We start from the raw sequence: 22,901 nt of genomic DNA on the forward strand, positions 1-22,901 counted from the left end.
AGATCTTATCCAGATCAGAACTTGGTCCCAACCAGGTAAGGTGTGCAGCCTACGTTACCATGGTGGCAACAGGACACACCAAATAAATCCCCAAAGTTAACATAAGAGGAAAGCCAGCTTCGTAATACAGGCCCTTCAGTATTAGTATTAAGTAGTCTCATTATACGGAGCATCAGAGTGAGTGTTTGATGTCTATCTGTGCTTCTTTCCTCTCCCTCCTTCCCTGATTGGCCCAGGCAGCTGCTGTGAACCACAATGGCTGCCACTGGTGCAGCTGTTTCACTGGCATTGCCCTTTGACCTTCAGCCACATGGTATATATAACCAAGGGGAAGAGGAGAAGGCCCCTGGCAGCCAAAATGAAGTGTGTGGCGTCTGTGTGCTGCTTGCTGTCCCTCCTGGTTCTGTCTGGAGCAGGTATGAAACAGTCTTGTCTGCATGTCAAGGTAGAATAAATTGAAATCTGCAGCATTGAGTGAGATATGGGAGGTTTTTTTAAAAAAAAAAAAAAAAGAAGTGGTAGATTTTCTCTGATCTTTGTGGATATTGTTTTTCATGACTCCGAGCTTAAAATGAAAATGAGGATGATTGTCCCTCTAATGCCCTTTTATTAGTGTGAGTTTCTAACATGTACAGAGTATATTGAGCCACTATTAGGCCTGATACAGATTAAGATAAGGGCATGAATGCCACAAATTTATCAAGCATGTTCTTTAATGCAGAATCTGCCGGAATGTCTGCAGTGAGCTGTGACAGCAGCTGATGGAAACTGGTGCTGCTGCTTCTTAACTGTCCCTCTGACAGCTCTGACAGAACACCCACAGCACAGGCTAGAAGCCAGTTTAAAACCTTTGTTTGCCTAATCCCTGATATCCAACACCAACCTGTCACAATTACAGCAGAGCTTGGGCAAGGATGGCGTGACCTATCGTGCATTTCATGGGGTTCCACATCTGTCCATTGCAATCACATTGCAAAAAAAAATTACAAGGTTTTACTGAAACATTTTCTGGTGAAGCGCTAGGCAGTTATCGGACATCAGGGAAAGTTCCAGCAAGATTGTTTTTGTCTTCTTTTTGAAGAATATGTTAATATTTTATTTATTCAGACAACTGTTCCTCAGGAAAGCCACTTTGATTTCCAGAAGACAAAATTAATCTTGCTGGAATTATTAAGCGGAAGTCAAGGACACTTCAAAGGAAACATCAAAGCGATGAGCAGACGCATCTGATGAAGACTGGCAGTTGTCAGTTGAAAAATGTCGGGAGAAATGTTCTGAATGAGTAACACCTTAACATATATACCAGGGAAAATGAATTATTTCCATGTGATTGTGATGCTAAAGTTTGTTTTGTACCTTCTGCATTGTCTACTACGCTAGTCTTTACATAGCCTAAGTACTCTGCATCACATAAAGTAAATAGGAATTTAGTAACCCTTATCTGTCCTGTTCTGTCTGTGGAGCTGCTAATCTGTGATTCCATAGGGGGTGTCCCATCTAAAGCTGGCATGTGTGAGCTCAGCAAAGGGCATGTACGACCAGAATACAGTAGCCCAACAGTTGGCTTCTTTAACATTACATAACTACATAATAATGAACATTTATCAAAAAGTCAAGATTTCCAAAAGTGTTTTTTGTTGATGTCAGAGCAAGTCCAGGAAAGCACATTTTCAGCAAAATGTTTGATAGGGAGGTGAAACCATTCCTCTATTGATTTATCTTCTGTACCTGTTGCTTTGCTCACCGTCATCGTGCACAGTACGTCATGGACAGGTGCCAGTCCATGAGGTTGAATAAAAGTGACGGACAATCTCTATTGAGTATTGAGAAGTCCTCAAAGGTGTCTGCGAAACAGCCAGTGCTTGTTAAGTTGAGAACAGAATGCTCCATTAGACAGTGCACTGGATGTGTGTCAGCAAACCCGTGTTGTTGCATTTTGGTTATTTTTGCTTTTAAAAGACTGTAAGAAACCTTTGTCCAAACTGTTGCACGCACACACACTGACATACACACTCTGACATACACGCACTGTTGCAGCGATTGTGAGCAACAGTGCTGCGGAAGAGTCAGAGCACGGGCCCATGACAGTCAAAGGCAGGAGGTGAGCGTCACACTTCCCGAAAATAGAAGTGCAATTATCCATCCTTCTTTTCACCCTCTGACTCATTGTGGGACTATTCCTGTCTCCAAGACGCACTGTGTAGCAGCCAGACACCTGTCCCTCTCTGTCCCCAACACGGTGAGCTGGCAGCCAAGGACTCAGCAGTTCCATTACTACACTTTGATCATGATTATTAATTATCAGGATGGTACGGAAGCGGATTAGGGCCAATTTTGATGGAGAAATAGATCATTTTGGGTAAATCAAGAATAAAGTTGAAATGTCGAGAATGAAGTCGAAATTTTGAGAATAAGGTTGAAATAATGTTGAGATTAAAGTCGAAAAGACGAGAAAATACAATATTGTGATAAAAGTTGAAGATTTGCTATTGTAGTCAAATCTGCGGAAGCGGACTAGGGCCAATCAAAACTGGCCCTAATCTGTTTCCGTAGCTCCTCAATAGCCACAGACGGACTGAATGCTCCACCTCTTCCAAACTTCACTGGTTTTTCCATCTGAACAGATTCCGTTTTTGGCAATATCTCTTCAAAGTCATTAATGAGATTACAACGCTGTGTTTATGAGATAAAAGAGAAAAAATCCCCTCGGTGTTAAACCCAACTTTAAAGTACAGTTTAACGTATTCGATACACGGCATTTGGTAGACGGCCACGATCTGCTGTTTGTTGTCATATAGTGAAGTGGCCCAGCTTCCACAGATTTGACTTCATTAGCAGACCTTCAACTTTTCTCATTCGCAATATTGTATTTTGAGCTTAATTTCAACTTTAATCTCGACGTTATATTTCCACTTTACTCTTGAAATTACACTTTTAATCTCAACATTTAGATTTTATTTTCCACATTTCAACTTTATTCATAATTTGCCCTAAATTATTTTCTCCATCAAAATCGGCCCTAATCTGCTTCCGTAGAATGGACACTGCATCAACGCTAATTCTTCAAAATTCTCAAACAAATGTATAAAAGCAGTTTGAAACAATTTAGTTGTTTTAGTCAAAGACCTGACACCCTATTCAGATATTTTCATGCTCACGCCACGTGTCAAACTAAGCCAATTGCACCCAATGTGTCTCATTCTGTACATTTACAAATATATCAAAGAAACAAAATCGTTCGATTCCAGATGTTATTAAGTAAGTACGTAATGTTTATTTCTATAGCAGCTTTCACAGACAGAGGTCACAAAGTGCTTTATATATCAGCTCGTTCACACTCACACACCAATGGGACAGAGCTGCCATGCAAGGTGCTAGTCAACCACTGGGAGCCACTTGGGGTTCAGTGTCTTGCCCAAGGACACTTCGATCAGAGGACGACCCCTCTACCACCTGACCACCGTAGCCCCGACTGAATGCTTCACCAGAGCAAAATATTGTTAAAATCACACTTTCTTTCCCTCACAAAACATAATATTCTGGTCCAGCCGACGTAAAACTAAAGTCTAATTAATAGGGGCGTAACCAGTGTTAATTTTGATTTAGTTTTAGTCATAGTCTCTTGACTGAATTGACACATGGTTTTAGTCAAAATGTAGGCCTCAGGATTATTTCAGTTATAGTTTAGAAAAATAAATCAATTATTATTGAGCAATCTGATATGGGATGGTATTGTTTGTAAATTTTGATTTCATGTGGTCAATGCTCAAGACCACATACACATTTAAATCGACCAAAGGCCCCTGAATTTAATTGGATCAAAATCAAATCATGGAAGACTTTGTGTTATTGGGAAATATGAACCGTTTTCCAAATAATTTTTGTCACATTGTATCATCATGAAGCTGGTAATTCAACCCCTTTCAGAAACAGTAACTTTGACACCCCTGGTGTAATTTAATTCAGATTCAAATGGAATTCTCCACATTCTTCTGAATTTGAAGGCTGTCTTACTCACATTAGGGCACAGATACACTATAGAACATTAGCCAGGTACTCCAGCTTCCTCCCACATTTAAAAAACATGCTTTAGGTTAGCGTTAGCATGGAGTAGAGCTCTGAAATGACTCTTTCTTTTTCCTATTTGTCCATTCAAGCAACTTTTAGACAAAACTGTTGTTTACATATTAAGTCCAGCTTTCATTAGAGACCACGTTGTATTGAAGTTATGATAACATCAGAATCCGAATCAGAATTACTTCATTAATTCCAGGGGGAAAGTACTTTTGTTACGATCACAAATAAAAGAATAAAATGTTTAACAAGGATGGAAGAAGAAATAAATGTTAAATAGGTGTATAATTATTAAAAGACTGTTCAAAATAAGGATCAGATACACACACATTACAGTAGTAAAAAATAAAGTAAGATTAATAATAATAATAATAATAATATTGCAAATATACAAATTATATATGTAACACACCAAAAGTAGCCTGTGTTTCATGTGTGTTGTTTGTGTGTCTGTCCTTTCTGGTGTGTGTTGTCACAGACTGGCAGCATCTTCACGTGTACCCAGCAGATATGGCAACAGTTGTATGTTAATGTAAACCTAATGTAAAAGGTCATTTCACTGCCAATGTTCAATTCCTGCAGGAAGCACAACAATAACTTTCACTCCCGGAAAGATTTTAAGATTATCTCCCTATTTATTCTCCAGAAAACTCTCATCTGGGATCAACTCTAAACCTCCTGGGGGGGAAGAACATGTGCACATCAAAGAATGAATAATATTTTGAGAACCTCTCTTCAAGAGTAGAAGTTTTACAAGGTTGGCTGAGGTTGAATTTAGCTTTTTTCATTTCTGGATTTTATTGCTATAGAAGATTTTAATAGTGAATAAAAACAAACAGAGCATTAGCCTGCGGCTGCTTTTATCTTTTTAATAGCTTCCAAACGTCTCTCTCTTGATTTGATCCAAACAGTTATCATGTCCTCTCCTCAGGTTACCTCACACTAATCCTTCCCTCAATTACCAACAAGTACACTTAAGTCCCTCCGTGGCACCTTTCAGATTAGGCCTCAGTGAGTGATGTTAATGCATCTCAACCTCTGCCACAATCTCCATTTGAATAAACTTTAAAATTAAAAAGCTTTGGTCTGTAATGCTGACAGTCACTCAGGGTGTAAGATAACACAACACCCAGCTACAAGCGGTAGGAGCAACATCCAGACTAAATGTATTTAGATAGTGACTCTTATGGAAACAGTTATAATACATAGCAGTAATAAGTTATTTAATGAATACCAGTACTTCTATTTTAATTAAGAAAATAAAAGAAGAAAATAGAAAAACAAGATCATTGTAAGTGCCATACAATCATAAACTAAACCCTCAATAACAGTAAAGGAATCTTCAACCCAAATGACAAAGACAGATCAAGTGAAAGACTATTATATGTAATGTTTACGATTTGGGAGATTTAGCAACATGCTCTGCGCTATTCCTATTTGTAAAGTTTAACTGTATAGCGTTAAACACTAGAGCTAACATTAAAGAGCAGTCGCAAATCCAAGGAAATGAGTCTGGCACATCATCTGGCAGTTAGTCAAACTCGTTTCCAGTGAGGGTTGGACTCCGCTAAGGCTGCCCTTTGTCACCGATTCCGTTAATAACTTTTATGCACAAGGCGTTGAGAGGGTCCGGTTTGGGGGCCTCAGGATTGCATCACTGCTTTTTGCAGATGATGTGGTCCTTTTGGCTCCGTCATGCCGTGACCTTCAACTCTCAATGGATTGGTTCGCAGCCGTGTGTGAAGCAACCGGGATTAAAATCAGCTTCAAATCTGATTCCATGGTTCTTGACCGAAAAAGGTTGGAGTGCCTTCTCCGGGTTAGAGATGATGTCCTGCCCCAAGTGGAGGAGTTCAAGTACCCCGGGGTCTTGTTCACGAGTGAGGGAAGGATGGAGCGAGAGATCGACAGGCGGATTGGTGCGGCGTCTGCACCGATCCGTCGTTTTCGGCTCAGCTCTTGATTTACAGGTCGATCTACGTTGCTACACTCACCTATGGTAATGAGCTTTGGGTCATGACCGAAAGAACAAGATCACGGGTACAAGCGGCTGAAATGAGTTTCCTCCGTAGGGTGGCTGGGCTCTCCCTTAGAGAGAGGATGGGAAGCTCAGGCATCTGGGAGGTGCTCGGAGTAGAGCCGCTGCTCCTCCTCAATGAGAAGACTCTCACTCCATAGTGAGGCGTTCAGGGCATGTTCCTCCGCAAGGAGAACCAGAGAAGACCCAGGACACGCTGGAGAGATTATGCCTTTCGGGTGGCCTGGGAACGCCTCGGGAAGAGCTGGATGCAGTGGCCGGGGAGAGGGAAGTCTGGGCTCCCCTGATAAGGATGCTGCCCCCGCTCCCCGGCAACGGATAAGAGGAAGAAAATGGATGAATGGTTGGATGGATAATCCGAAAGCTAAAAGATAAATTGAATTTGACTAAATTTGACATTCTCACCCAAACTCTAAAAACAAAAAAGTTATGAACATTGTATATCAACAATCAAAGCCAGTGGTTCATTTGCTGTTGCGCCCCCCGTTGAAATATGAATACAATTTCAGAGCCAACCCAAGCACAAAAAATGTCAACAACAAATGTAACCTTTATTGAAAAAGGGAAACATTTTGATTATTATTCTTGTTCAAAACATATAACGATAAAATAAAACGTGCAATCAGAAACAATACAAATTCTTTGAGCGCAAAAAAAAAAAAAAGTTTTCTATTTTTCATTCAGCAAGGCTGTTCTCGCCATGGCATCCCCCAGTTTTGGAACCACTGATCAGAACGATGCATCTTTATAAATCATTAGCGATGCATCATTGGAGAGCGTAGACCTCCGCCAAGTAGCTCATTTCCACCTATATTGTGATTTCAAGATTCAAGAAGTTCCATAGTGTGGATGGGAAAATTAATGGGATATATTTATATATATATATAGATATAGATATTTGTTTTCTTTTGGTAGCCAGAACATCACAAACATTTTATCACCTGTTCCTTGTCCCTTTTATCAATTTTCCTGAAACATTCATCCAAATCCTTTCATAACTTTTCACATAACAGACGGATAAACAGAGACAAAAACATAACCTTACCACTTCTGCTTTTGGCGCTTGGCGGAGGTAATAATTGGAGATCAATGGAAGTTGTAATATATACGTACACACATTTGCAAACAAAAAAAGGAACATGCACCTATATATAAGAACAAGTAATTATATTTGAGAATCAAACTATGTATCTAAGACAGACTGTAGTAACCTTCCATGAAGTGTAGACTTTCATTTAACGGTGTCACATCACACTGTGTAACACAGTCTGTTCCTGCTTGGGTTGGTTATAATTAAATAGAGGTCACAGCATTGTGCTCTTCCTGTGTTAGAGCTGAGAGGGGAAGCACATGTACATCCATGTTGTGTAACAGTCACTCGTTTACAGACTGGGTCAAAGTGATGCTGAATATACCATACAGATGCTTGGCAGAGCACACATCTGTTTAGTCCAGCATGGAACTGGAAATGTCTTCATTGGGTTTATCTTTACTTTTCTAGAAGTACTGAAACATTGGAACCAAAGCATTTATGAAGATTCAAGGATAGAAATCTTTAACGTATTTGCTGTAGGGGTGGACTGGGACAAAATTTCAGCCCTGGCATTTTGTGTCCAGACCAGGTCACTACTTTATCAACGACACCACTTAGAAGCCGTTATTAAGTCAGTGATTCTGAACATGTGGCTCTTTATGTCTTCATTTGAATTATTATTCCCCCAGAAAACCTTAAGAGGGAAACCTTTTAAACCCATTTTTACCTATTTCCTTTGGCCATTTTGCAACTTCTTTTGTCCCATTTTTAGACTTTAGCTACCTTTTGCCAATTAATATCCCTTTTTCATCCATTTTTGCAAGTTCATTTGGATATTTTTATCCAATTTTTGTCCTTTCTTTAGTTTTTTTGGGTGCGCTTTTCATCCAAATAATCATACTTTTGCTCAATAAATACCACTTGTCTCCTTTTTTCCCTACATTTAGCCTCAATTTGTTCCACATTTTTGCCCTTCTTCACTATTGTTTACCACATTTTGCCTCTTTTCACTATGGTTTGGCACGTTTTACTCATTAAAGCATACCCATTGCTTATAGCCTGGAACAAGTCCAGACTAAGCCTCTGTACCAGCGACTAAGATCTAGCTGAAAGGTAGATTTCTGTTTGGATTTCCAGGCAAACCCTTTGCCTAATTTTTTGGCCCACGCTTTACTGCTTTGGGCCCATTTTAATCACTTTTCACTCTCATTTTTGGTCACGTGTTACCATGTCTGCCTTTACTCGCTCGTCAAAAAAAACATAGCGGACCAGACTGGCCCTCTTAGGGTCGACGGCCCACCAGGACGATTCACCCCTGGCTGTAGATACATTGTATGTATGCTTTTAACGTGCTAATCTGCCTGCTTTTCCTTTTCTTAGAAGAGTTTAATATTTCTAAAAGTTGTACAACTTCGGCACTCTACACAATGAAATGTCCAGTGGAACTTGTTTTAAAATTCATTTATTTTCAAGGAGTAAAAACAACTTCTCATGTTTGTAAAAATATGTTTGTTTTGTTTTATTTTATCGTACAAATACATTTTAAATAATTATTATTTAAAATAATATCAGTGGTGATTGAGTTGTGAGCTTAGACTGAGATAATGATGAATCAAACACTCATCAGTAAACGCAGTTATCAATGGCTCACTGTGTTGGATGATTTACGCATCTGTCTTTTCTTTACTCAGCTGTCCAACTTAAATGGTCCTTTTCTTACTGCCTCCATTCAAGGAGCTGAAATGTGAGCTGCTGAGCTCTGGGAGGTGTTGAGCATGTGATTGACTGTGTTCCTGCTCAATGCAGGTCAAGTGCTGCCGTAGCAGACAAAGGTGACATGCTTAGCTGAGACTCAGCTAAATAAAAATAACTCAGAAATATGATGACTCCCGCACGCAATGTCTGTTTTTTTTTTTTTGTTTTTCTTACCATTTCTGTCATTTCAGGTATCGGGGTTGGGGTCAATTACATTTTTCAATTACAATTACGTCTTCAGTCATCCATGTTCAATTACAATTCAATTAAGATTACAGTGACCAGCATTTTTTCCCAATTACAATAAAATTACAAATATTTTTTCATCCTTAAAAAGTCAATTACAATTACTAAATTTCAATTACAATTAATCACAATTACAGAGCCTGAGCTAAATAACCTAAGAAAACTTAACCTTCCTCTTGTGTTAGCTTTCTGTTTGTCTCTCTAATAATAATAAATCAGCTGAAAAATACACTATAAACAAATGTCTATCATGTAATGTATTTCCTATCTATTGGTTACCTTGTTACGCTTCCTAATCAATGAAAATAAATATAGGTTTTAATATTTATGGTCTTTTTAAAATGGTAAAATGTAGGAAAGCTTGATATGAAACATATTTCAATAATTATTAACTACATATGTGTAGAACTGTACGTAGAACTGTAACATGGTTCCCCATTTTGGCGGTTAATTACAATTGACAATTTGTATGGCAATTATATTGACAAAGTCAATTATCTGAACTCAATTACAATTTAATTACAATGACGACATCAACCGATTTTTTTTAAACTACAGTTACAATTATGCTATAATTGTAATTAATTATCAATTATAAGTAGCTTGTACATAAACAATGACTGACGCCCTTTTAATTGACTCCATTCTCTTTTCTTTCAAGACCTTCTGCCAGAGTCCTCCATCCACGATGAGGAGCCACTTGTGCATGTGCAGGTCCAGCAGCCAGACGTAGACCTGTTCCCCTGTGGGTGTGACACAGAGCACACAGAGGAGCACGCCGCTCAGAGCTCGTCTAATGACACCCCTGCCCCAGAGAGAGCCATATGTCAGTCCTGTAAACCCCCATCAGCTGAAGTTCCAGTCTCTTCCTCAGAGCATGAAATAGAGGAAGTAACTCCACCTGTGGAGGAGATGAGTGAAGAAGAGTGTGAAGAAGAGGCAGAGGTGGATGAAATAGTTGAGGATGAAACATCATCCAAAAAAGAGGAGGAGGCGAAAGAGGATTTACTAAATGATGAGGAAAACATGAATGAAGCCCAGCAGTCTGACGCAGAGGACGGACCTGTTACTGATGTGGAGTCTGTGGATCCAGAGGAGGAGGAGGCTGAGGAGCAAGTAACCATAGAAACTGAAGCCGCTGAGGAAGTGGTCCAATCAGAACCCGAGGAAGAACCAGCAGAGATCCCCAAAACAGATGCTGAACCAGAAGAAACAGAACAGGAAGTGATGGTAGACCCAGAGACAGAATCACAAGCTATTTTAGACCCTGAACAACAACCAGAAGTGACACCAGAACCTAAAGTTACTGCAGATTCTGAGGAACAGGAAGCTTTAGAACCAGAACCAGAGCTGATCCAAGAGCCTGAACCAGAACCTGAAGTGACTGCAGATCCTGAGGAACAGGTAGCTTTCGAACCAGAACCAGAGCCAGAACCAGAGGTGATCTATGAATCTGAACCAGAACCCGAAGTGACTGCAGATTCTGATGAACCGGTAGCTGTAGAACCAGAACCAGAGCCAATCCATGAGCCTGAACCAGAACCTGAAGTGACTGCAGATTCTGAGGAACAAGATATATTGGAGCCAGAACCCAGAACAGATGTGGATCCTACACCTCAAGAGATTTTAGAACCAGAAATAATTCTGGAGCCACAACCTGAAGTGACTGCTGAGCCAAAGATGGAAGAGAACTTAGAACCAGAACCTGAGAGTCTGAGTCCTGAACCAGAGCCAGAGCTTAAACTCACCCCCATAGCTGAACCAACACAAGAGATCCTACCAGAACTGGTTCACGAAGTAGTAGTAGAAAGCACAGTGCAGACTGCCAGTCAGGTTGAAGACCTACCTGTTGATGATGATGAAATGAGCATTGGAGAAGTGGATCCTAAACCTAAAGGTACAAAGAACCACATCACACAAACTGAGCTGTTAACAAAAGGTGAAACTAACCTTTTTCACAAGAACCTAGCTGAGCTTTAGCTTTAGCTCAAGATCCTAGAAGAGACTTCTACTGATTTACAATAATAACACAAGTCTTCACATCCTGTGTCGGCTACAGGCTAATAAACTTCTGCCCTTGCTTTACAAAGGAGGATAGACTTTTCCCATACTTAGTTTTATTCTGCAGTCAGGAAAGCCTATAAACTATCACAGTGTGTTCATAACAACCATAGGAAATCAGATTATCATGTCTTTCTGCCTAGTTTATTTGTACCTTAGTAAACTGCCTCATAGTAACAGTCCATTGTAAATAATGATATACAGTGAAGGTTTTTACACATTTTAGCTTAGCTTTTTTTTAAAACTGTTTTTTGTTGTTGTTGTTTAAACAACAGTTAAACTAATAGTAATAGTAACAGCAGCGTACTTTGTGCATGTGATGTTTGTTATAATAAAACTCTGCTATGCAGAGGTAATGTTATGCTAACAAAGCTGTAGTGAAGTCTTTTCTAATTCTGATTGTGTCATTAGGAAATGTAACGGAGCCAGGTATGCTATGCTAAAGCATGCAAGTTATGCTATTTAATTACAAGCTATGCTAACCTATGTAATGTATCATATAAATGGGAGGATGGACATGGCCCGCAATACGAACAATAATAATAACAATTAAATTTAAATAATAATATTTTAAAATAATGATCATTCTAAAAAAAACTAGAAACTTTTTTTTTTATCAAGTAAGACACTTGAATATTGTTACATTTACAAAAGGCGTCTTATGGTTGATGGATTTGATTATTTACATGGTTGATGCTTCACTTTATTACAGGTAACGTCTACCTCTCCTAGTCTCATTATCTCCCTAACTTAACAAACTCCCAGAATATGACACTGTGCCTTGCTGAGGAGGAACTACGGTAATAATAACCTCTGGTACAGAAATAAAACTGACTGAAATAGCAGTGGAAATGAAACGGCAAAGGAAGAACAGCATGAACAGTTATGTGGATCAGATCACCTGATGGAGCTGCAGAGGTTTTTGTGTTATATGTTTAATTATTTCTACTGATGAATCAAGTCTGACTATAATCATTTTTCAAGGCAGTTTTCAAACATCCAGTTCTCCACTTGCAGACAGTGAGATATCAGGTCCGGCCATGAGGGATCGCTCCCACATAGAGAACACTCTGCAACTGGCTACTGCTGAGCTATCGCCACAGTTTTCAGGTGAGGAACACAATATAGCAAAAGTGCTATGTTTGGGTCATTATGAGATTTTATGTCTTTATTTGTACAATTCATTTTTATTATTTTTTAATATAACATTTTAATTATTTAAAAAAATATATTTTTATAACATCTCAAAAAGGGGGAACAAATGACTTTATTTTGAGGGTGACGACGCAATAACTTGTGTGGGACAATGTGAAGGGTGTGTATTCATCTAATATTTATTTCTAAAAATGAATGCACATATTTATTCCCCCCCACCCACCCGAAAAAAAAACAAAACTCCAGCTCTTTGCTATTAACATTGCAATCCCGTCGACTGCTCCAAATGTCTCAGACTTTTGCCTGAAGCAGCACACAGAAATAAAACTGGAGCTTTATGTTTACAGCCACTTTGTCGGTGCAGAGGAAAAACAGATGTTTGCATGCAAATGAAAGGAAGTTCAAGACAATTTCGGAGGCTTTTCTGCCAGAACTATGATGAAAATTGCTCCATGATGTCTACATCCTGAAGCTGTTTTGTGTGTGATTGTGTGCATGTGGTGTGTGTGTGTCTCTGTGTCTGTGCAAATACTTCTTGAGGCAAGTGATTAATCATAATGAATGTGTAACTTTGCATAGAAGCCATTATGTTCTGCAGACACAGATTTATTCCTTTTGGAAGCTGCAGAACATCAGCACCTCCAGATTTATGACCAAATCCTCTTAAATCTGAAAACTTCGTCAGCAGAACAACATTTAATGCACAGTTATTGTTGGCAACGTCATTTCAAAGAGTGAATTTGTATTTATTTTTGGAATGTATTTTTACACGTCACAGTTTTTCTCTTTCCTATATTCTTTCAGGATCCATGAAGACACTTTTGAACATTTACCACAAGGCCATCAAACCAATGGAAGAAGCATTCAAGTACAATGAGCTCAGACAGCATGAAGTCACAGGTAACTCGGATTGCATTTGGAAACATGTAGCTGCCTTAAAAACCTTGGACTGAATTTAAAACCCACAAGTTAACAATTGGAGAAAAGCTTCAGGGGATAAACTTTAAACCACTTTTATCAGCAGTAGTGATCATAATATCTAATCCACGATCCAGATAAATCTGTGCTTTCCTTTACATCATTATCACTTCGTTTTAAAGTTTGACTCAGTCGCCACAGGGCAGGAAGTCAAGTAGTACACGAGGCAGCCCTGACCCTGTGAGGCATCGACTATTGGCCTGAGAATCTGGCATCAGCTGATATCCTAAATATGAAATCCCCATGCAATGTGTTCTGCAGATAAAAAGACAATATTTATTCCTGCAGTCCATTTATTACGCTGTTGTTAATCATGTCATGACCTATTAGTGCGGAGATGGGCAACTTCAATCACAGCGGGGGCCGCAAAAATGTGATTGTCTGATCCAAGGGCCACATTATCAACATTCTTGTCAGCATTTACAAAAATGACCAATTTGAACATTAATACAAGCTTCAAAACACACATTTCGTGTGATTTTAAATTAATTTTTTAGATTTTCTCGTTAATATGGTGAATTTTTGTTGTCATTTAATGTGTTTTTTAAGTCCTTTTGTATATGTTGTTGTTTTGGAGGTCATTTTGTTTGTTTAATTGGTTGTTTAGTGTGTCTTTGTAACCATTTTGTGTTTTGTAATTATTTTTTGTATTGTCTTTTTTTTTAATCTTTTTGTGTTTTTGTTGTTACTTTGTTTACTTTTCTTGACATTTTTCTGTCAGTTTCTGTGTTTCTGAAGTTTTGTGTATTTTCTTCATGTAACTTTCAACTTCATGAATTACAAATTGGTTTTGGGGGGCCGCACAAAGTTAGACCGAGGGCCGCATGTGGCCCCCTGGCCGCCAGTTGCCTATTTCTGCTTTAGTGTATAGTTAAAGTCAGTGTAAAGCAGAAATACATTTGTGTTGAGTTTGTCACACCACAAAAACATGGGGGCGTGTCAATTAGAAGCGCTGGAACCACGCCCACGCACGGGAAGGGCACCGCCTCCGTGTACTGTGTCTATGGGAGAGCAGTGTGAAAGCGGCTTCAGCGTTGATAGTGCTTCCAAAAGTGCTTGGATTGTGCCAAATGACGTGTCAGCAGAAAGGTCTGCTCCGCCAGAGTCCAAATATGTGTATATCTCCCGGGTAGAGGCAGAACTGCACCCGCTAAAGGCGAAACACAATCGCGGTGCAAAAAAGTACTCATTTCATGGAAAATGTAGCACCAGCGGACACCTTTTTTTCCCCCCTCGCCCGAGTCTGAATATGTGGTTTTCAGCTAGAGGCCGAATTGCACCCGCTGGAGGCCACAGAAGTTTGGTGTGCTTCAGCAGCAGGGTCGGGTTTATTTTATTGATGGCTCCGTTACGTAACGCGGCTATGATTTCTGACCCGACCATTAAATCCTGAACACAGAAATTTCAAACAGTTTGTGAAACCTAGCTCCACAATTAAGTTATAAATGGTGTAATGGCTTTTTTTTTTTTTTACATGTTTTTAGGAATAGATTTATGACCTATTTAATGTGTTTAGAAAAAAAATGGCTGAATTTGCTTTACACACTCTTTAAGATATGACACGTCACATTATGGATGTTTACCTAAAAGTTATAGTTGAACAATATAATTCATTCATCATCTACATAGATTTCATCTTCTCTCCATTTATCAGCTCACAACACAAAGGTTATTTTTGTAAACAGCTCAAAGTTTAAACTGCGGAGCTCCAAATAAAGTCCACGTTATGGAGAAAAGTAGAGCCAGGAGCTGACATTATTCAAAGCAGGCACACATGGAAGCACAATAAGGACTCTGTCTACTGAAGAGTAAGAGCAACACTGTGTAAGGCCAAAAAGCCTACAACTTTGTTCCATTGCACAAAAAAAAAGCAAGTAGCAGCGCATCAGTGTGGTTCTTGGACACCTTGTGGTGGAAAAATTGAAATGCGGAGTTGGAGTCAGCATTAATTTAGAGAATTTTTTATTTTATTTTTTCAAAATAACTTGTAGAATAGATTATAAATGTTATAATGTCTCATAACATTCTACATAGTGTACTTCTTCATTAGGAACCAACCAAATAAGTGCTATAATTTTTAAATCTATGAGATGTGTGAATCAAAGGGCAAAGTCAGAGGTCATTTCAGGATTTTACTCAGTGTTTAATACACACACACACACACACACACACAAAATCACCTTAAGCAAGACACAAGGTAGTTATACCGCATCAGCTAAAAAAAGGCATTCATTTTTAAGCTGTTTACACTCTTTTAAGGAAGCCTAAAGAAACAGATTACTGCATAATCTGTACTAAAAAGCATTGGTTACAAAATTAATGGCGCCCTCATTATTATTGTATTATCACACATTATAAATTACAGGCAGATTCAGTACAGGCCTCTCTGTGATGCAGGGAATATTCACATCATAATGTCTAATGTCATTATGAAGAACTTCTATCAGGATTTCAGGAGACATCAAGGAAAGATTCTTTGTTTTTATATAAGTTTTTGTTAAAGTCATTGTAGTTCAATTTAAAACCCAAGAACGGCTGATGTAAAGCAACTTTTATCTTTGAAAACACTTTCCTATTGTCTCTATCATCTGTGTAATAAATATAGAATATTGCCAATATGCTCAAAAGTACACTTTAAGACAAACTGCAACATATATTCACAATCAAACCTACTCAACTTCACCGTTTGGACTGTTTTCCAAATGTGTGTCTTTTGTTTTTTGTACAATTTCTGTTTGTCTCCAAATTGGAGACCGTTTATGATCTCTGACTTGCATTGAAGAACCTAAAATCTAAAAGTAAAAGAATGTAGTGTTAATCCTAATAAAATGCTAGATAAATTACTTTTGAAACCTAAAAAGTGTTTATTTTTTTACTCTTTTGTTTCCTTTCTGATACAAACGCACAGATGGCGAGGTCACCTCTAAGCCCATGATCTTGTTTTTGGGACCCTGGAGTGTTGGCAAGTCCTCGATGATCAACTACCTGTTGGGTCTTCACGGCACCTCTCAAGAGCTCTACACAGGTTCTCACAGTTGAACAATGACCCGCATATTTTTTAGCCTCAACCGACCCACTATGATCCCCCTTCCACCAGGTGCTGAACCCACCACCTCTGAGTACACCGTCATAATGCACGGTGAGAAGTTTAGAACCATAGAGGGCATCGTCATGGCTGCAGACAGCTCACGGTCTTTTTCACCACTGGAGAAGTTTGGTCAAGGTTTCCTGGAGCGACTGGTGGGCGTTGAGATGCCCCACAAGCTGCTGGAAAGGGTCACTTTGGTGGACACGCCGGGAATCATCGAGAACCGCAAGCAGCAAGAGAGAGGTGAGAGGAAATCACTTCTACGACCACATGGAAGATGTCTTCAAGTCTTGTTTTTTCTGCAAAATGATTTATTAAAGAGTAACTAAACCCCTAAACCACTTTTAGACAGGTACTGTATATTGAGTAATGAGTAGCTAGGTAGCATAGCATAGATTGTTCCATAGAGATTTTATAGTATAGACTATATATACTCCAGGAGCCCCGCCCATAATCAAGACATTTTTTGAAATTCCCTCCTAGTGGCAGGTCAGAAGAAAGCAGGGGTTTAGTTACTCTTTGAAAACAATTTCAGATTTCAATAAATATACAATATCTTAAACAAATAAAACTAAGTTGTAAAATCTTTACAGTCAAGAAAAACGCCCCAATGAGGATAATAAAATCTAAATTGTCTTCCATTATGAATCTATAAATCTTTTAAAGTTACATTGACATTTCTTTCACTGGTGTTTAGACCCAAGTAGAAAACAACTTACATTTCAAATGTTTAGGTAATAGGTCATCTTGATTAATTATCCAAGTCATTTGATCATCTTCTATATCTGCTGATCCATGATGACCAAAGGGGCCATCACAGTGTGACTTTTTTCAGTCTTTTTGGATACATAAATACGTTCTTAAAGGTGCAGTCCGCAACTCTCACATCCCTCTCTCCCCCTCCCTCCCTGCTGCTCTCCTGCCCTGCCTCCAAACTTTCCAAAGTCCCTCCCTCAGAGGAGCTAACAAGCTAACGTAAGTCAGACAGCAACATCACTGTAATATAACATGCACTGTTAAAATCATATTACTGCAGCGCTTCTCTTTCTCATTGTGCACACACCAAGCTATCAGCAGCAGCAACAACACAGTGCCACTTACAGTAGCCAACACGGAGGCTGCTGCGAGCACATGAAGAACACATGCACCACAGAGTTCTAGTGTAACAATTACAATTGAAACGTAATGTAAATCAAGCAGCAGTAATTACCTTTCAAGCAGAAAAGTAGCTAATTTCATGTTCTACTCCTCCAGACCATACACTGTAAAAAAGATGGCGCTCCAGGTCCGGGAAAGGGGCGGGAACTGTGAGCAGCAGCGGTGCATTCTGGCAATCTGCCAAAGGTTGCAGGACCAGCAGGGACTGTTTTTTCTCACACAAACTACTAGTTTCATGTAAAGCTGTTCTTACATAGTGACAGCTTTAGCTAATATGACAAAAGTAACTTTTATAAGAGTTGCAGACTGCATCTTTAAATCTTAGTTGTGATGCAATATTGAGGCATTCCATCAACCAAAGAAGTCTCTTTCCTCTTCTTCCTCAGGTTACCCCTACAACGAGGTCTGCCAGTGGTTCATTGATCGAGCTGATCTGATCTTCCTGGTGTTTGACCCCACCAAGCTGGATGTGGGTGGGGAGCTGGAGATGCTGTTCCGGCAGATGAAGGGCCGTGAGTCGCAGATCCGTCTCATCCTCAACAAGGCTGACAGTCTGACGACTCAGGACCTGATGAGGGTTTATGGAGCGTTGTTCTGGAGCATGGCACCGCTGATCAACGTCACAGAGCCTCCTCGTGTCTACGTCAGCTCCTTCTGGCCTCTGGACTATAATGCTGACACCAGCAGAGCGCTCTTTATGAAGGAGGAGACCTCCCTGCTGGAGGACGTAAACCAGGTACCACGTGGTTACTTTTTTGTGTTCACAGTGAAGAAATAGTTTTTGTTCATAATGATACAACAGACTTACTGTAGTTCACCAGCCAAAAAGGAACTGGTCTACAATCAAATCAGCAGGAAACAAGACAATAATGTAATAATTAACAATCCTACTAATAGAAAATAACAGCAGACCTAAATACTTGGAGCACAAACTAAACTGAAACAGAACTACTAGTAAAGCAAAAAGAGTCTCTAGTACCACAAGTATGCATTTTATGCAAATAGGGGGGAGGGAGAAAGCAAATTTAGGCTTTTCTTGGCTTTTGAATTTATTACAACCAATCAGGGTGCTGGATTTTGTTTTAATCCTTCCTACTTCATTTGCATTAGGTGTATTAGCACTATTAGTAGATTAAAACAGTCTACATGTGAGATTTTGAGTGTACTAGTGGAACTAGTATACAAACGCTGTGTTGTACTAGTACACCAGTAGCAGGGTTCTGGTCAATTATAATTGTAATCGTGTAATTGATAGTTAATTACAATTATGGCATAATTATAATTGTACTTTTAAAAATCTGTTGCTGTTGTAATCATAACTAAATTGTAATTGAGTTTAGATAATCATCTTTGTTGTAGTAATTCTCTTACATTGGGGAACCATGTTGGAGTTCTGCACATACAGTATGTAGTTAACAATTATTAAGCTAACACAAGAGGAAGCTTAACTTTTATTAGGTTATTTATTTTAACCTCAGTAATTGTGATTAATTGTAATTGAACTTTGGTAATTGAGAACGGAATATAATTGTAATTCACTTTCTAAGGATAAAAGATTATTGTAATTGAATTGTAATTGGGGGAAAAATGACGGTCACTGTAATTGTAATGTAATTAAACATTTGTAATTGAAAATGTAATTGTAACTGAAAAATGTAATTGACCCCAACCCTGACCAGTAGACCTAAAGTTTTGAGTTTTTACTAGTAACATATTTTAAGTCTAATAGTACTACTAGTGACACTTTTTACTTCCCTAGTAAAGTTTACTAATGCACTATTAAACCAAAATTTAGTACATGTACTCCAAATTTGAGCACTAGTAAAACTGTTAATTTTGACAGCAAATTTTTATTTAGTTTAAGTATTTTTACTAAATTTTAGTCGTCAAAATATGGTTATAAAGACTACTTCAATTATAGATTTTAGTCGACTAAATCTTTTACAGATATAGTCGACTAAAATATAAATTATGACCGTTTTTGCATTTTTTTAAAATATTCAATTAGCATTAATCAACCTGATATTAATGTTTGTAAAGACACTCAGACAGATTTGATATGATCATTGTGTAAAACCACATGATCACATCAGTTCTGATTGGATGTTTTTTACTAGTTGACAAATGTTATGAATATATTTTTCTATTGTTTTTGTTTACATGTATTTTTTTATTGTATTTGTTGAGACTGGGCAAATAAATATTATACATACATGTTAAATATTGTTAAAATTCAAGTTAAAATACCCATAATTTAAAATAGTTGATTAAGATTGGAAGTGGAAAACCAAAAAATGAAATGTAATACTTGAAAAAGGTTATAAAGTTGATAAGCGAAATATGATTTCAAGGAACGAATGGTTGTCTAATTGTTTTTTGTGCTGTGTATTTTCCAACGTCGAGTAAATACCTGCAAACAATGCTTTGAACTAAATGAAAGAAGTAATTAAAGTTCTTTGAGTGAAGTCCAGTTAACACATCCAGTGAAGAGAAGTTCTTTTCAAGTCAAGAACAGCACAAAATGAAGATTGTCTTGACAGTCATAGCCGAGTTATTGACACTTCAAAACATTTAGTCAACAACGAACATTTTCTGTCGACAGAATGAGCACTGTAGTGAATCTGAACGATGGTCACTGATCACTTCTAGTTTTCATTCCTCTCTCTTGCAGGTGATTGAGAATCAGATGGAGAACAAAATCGCATTCATCCGCCAACATGCGATTCGAGTGCGTATCCATGCTCTCCTGGTGGACCGCTACCTGCAAAGCTACTATGACAAGCTGGGCTGGTTCGGTGACCCCTACGAGGTGTTGAAAGACATCGTCAATGACCCAGACAAGTATTACATCTTCAAATCTATTCTGGCCAAAACCAATGTCAGCAAATTCGACCTCCCTGACAAGGAGGCCTACCAAGACTTCTTTGGGGTGAACCAGATCTCCAGCTTCAAACAGCTGTCGTACCACTGCAGCTGGACTGGAGACTGCCTGCTGGAAAAGATCGAAAGAGCCATTTCGTACGAGCTTCCCGCTCTGCTCGCCAGTGTCAGTAAGAGCACAGATGTTCCCGCGCCAGCCAAGGCGGCACCAACTCCCCCGCCTCCACTCCCCGGTACCTGTGAGGGCCCCGTGTGTCAGGAGAAACCCAAGAACCGCTGGAGGAGGCAGTGAGGAAGAGGATGAGAAGCATGAAGAGGCAAATGGCGGCAGTAGCCAGAGGGTTTCCTGAGATAACACAGGACTGACTGAGCAGAGACCGAGAGGAAAGAAGGAACGAGGAGGAAAAGAAAATATGTGCATAGATCTGAAGAACCAATCAGAGACGAGTCCGAGAGGACTTCAGCATTTCTGTTTGTATCCCATGATGTGCATTCAACTACTTTTTAAATGCTTTTATATTTAACATTTACTATACAGGAAAAAAAGAGAAAACAATCTACACAATTTCTTATAAAAACAACAAGTGTTTATTTGGAATTAAAGACCTGCTCAAACGTTTTCATGTTCACTTCAATAATATAGCTCCCAGTGACGTTCCATGGAAAGGGAATGTGCTCTGAGACTGTTGTGTTGTTTCTTTCTCACTCTCTGTTTTTCCAAGTTTGTACATTATTTATTCACATTGTTTTCGACAGAGAGGGGTGAATTTATTCCTGCAGAAACAATAAATGCAGCTGCTCTTTTGTCGCTTGTGTGTAGTGTTTCTCAACTCAAAGCCCGGGGGCCAAACCTGGTCCTTTAAAACATCCAATTCCACCCACAAGAGAAAGTGAAAAAAGGCAGAGAAAACATAAATCATTGTTTAAATTACCAACTAATTCATTTGTAGATAACGTAGTCCCTCCAAATGTGCACAGATTCAATGAAACTCTACAATATTTTCCATATGTCATCTTTAATTGCAAATTAAGAAAGAAAACCTCCAACTTTCCTCAAATACTTTCACAAATGTTCCCCAAACTAAAGAAAAATACTGTAGGTCACAAAATAAAAAATAAATCCTTGCAAAGAATGACATTTGTTTAGTGTTTACTGATATTTGCTTGGATATTGTCATATATTATTTAAAAAGGGATTTATATGCAGAAGTGCCAACTAGGGCACAATAATTTTAAAATTAGTCTGTAGTATATTTGTCCTCTGAATGAGTAGTATTATTATAATTAGATGACTGACACTCTGAATGATAATTTTCATCTGTAAGGTGAACTGCAAAACCAGGCTCAGAGGTAGAAGCAAACAGTAAAGGATGAATAGATAAACACTGTTGATCAGTCAAGCTGGTTACACTGGAAACCTCAGTGAACATTTGACACCCGCAGGTAAAGACACCAAAGTAATGTCAGAGAAGAACTGCAAGCGAGCGATGGACACAAACAATGGCATTCAAAAAGAAGAAGAGATGTTCAGAAGCTTTTCTAACAGCTCAAGCTTTGCTGCACGAGAAGAGATAAAAAGATAGAGATCAGGAGTCACAAGCCAATCATTCAAAACCTAATATAGTCAAATAAAACCATGTTTATTCCAATATCTCTTGTTCATTGAAACTAAGAAAAAAAGGTATCTGCACCTCATATTCAATCTTCTTATTAGAACAATACCAAATATGGGCAGAGGTGACAAGTAAAGTACAAATACTGACTGTAATGACTGTTCTCAAGTAGTTTTTTCTGGTATATGTACTTTACTTGAGTATTTATTTTTTGGCAGTGGCTATGCGTACGGTTGCCATATCAATATAACATTCTATCCGTACGCAGAGCCCCTCATTGGTCAGTTTAGGTTGCGTGACTAAGACTAAACCTTACCCTAACCCTTAAAATTGTTGCGATATTGGGTTATAACCTAACTCTAATCCTAACTCTAACCCTAAGACGCTACGTACGTGTACTTCGGTAACTGTACCAATAGCATTGGTCTGTATGGCAACCGTACAAATTAATTTTTTGGCAGTGGCTATGCGTACGGTTGCCGTATCAATATACCAACATTCTATCCATATTTAGGTTGCGTGACTAAGACTAAACATTACCCTAACCCCTTAAAATTGTTGCGATATTGGGTTATAACCTAACCCTAACCCCAACGTGTACTTCGGTAACCGTACCAATAGCATCGGGGATTGTTCGTACGGCAACCGTACAGACATTTTCTTATTTTTATTTATTTTTTGGTGACTTTTTGCATTTACTCCTCACTTTTGGAAGCAAATATCTGTACGTTCTACTCCTTACATTTAAAAAACGAGGTTGTTACTTTTAAGACCTTGGAAGATGACTCCGCGACGTAAAAAGAGGCAAACCAACAATCGCGA

At 38.7% G+C, this 22,901-nt stretch overlaps 1 protein-coding gene across 1 annotated transcript; it reads left to right on the forward strand.

Moving 5' to 3' along the window:
• Positions 1–261: 261 nt before the first annotated feature.
• On the forward strand, positions 262–21,085 carry LOC114466574 (sarcalumenin). The gene is made up of 8 exons (XM_028452117.1): positions 262–416; positions 9,808–11,043; positions 12,225–12,317; positions 13,167–13,262; positions 16,249–16,365; positions 16,438–16,671; positions 17,973–18,322; positions 20,258–21,085. Exons 1-8 carry the CDS (start codon positions 311–313, stop codon positions 20,756–20,758), a joined length of 2,733 nt encoding a protein of 910 aa, XP_028307918.1. The 5' UTR covers positions 262–310; the 3' UTR covers positions 20,759–21,085.
• Positions 21,086–22,901: the final 1,816 nt, after the last annotated feature.

The sequence above is a fragment of the Gouania willdenowi genome, chromosome 1 (genome assembly GCF_900634775.1).
Source record: "Gouania willdenowi chromosome 1, fGouWil2.1, whole genome shotgun sequence".
Taxonomy (NCBI): Eukaryota; Metazoa; Chordata; class Actinopteri; order Blenniiformes; family Gobiesocidae; genus Gouania; species Gouania willdenowi.

Coding starts and splice junctions, on each gene's coding strand:
- LOC114466574 (XM_028452117.1), top strand. CDS start 311: ATGGTATATATAACCAAGGGGAAGAGGAGAAGGCCCCTGGCAGCCAAA. Junction 417..9,807: donor CCTGGTTCTGTCTGGAGCAG/GTATGAAACAGT, acceptor TTTTCTTTCAAG/ACCTTCTGCCAGAGTCCTCC. Junction 18,323..20,257: donor TGCTGGAGGACGTAAACCAG/GTACCACGTGGT, acceptor TCTCTCTTGCAG/GTGATTGAGAATCAGATGGA.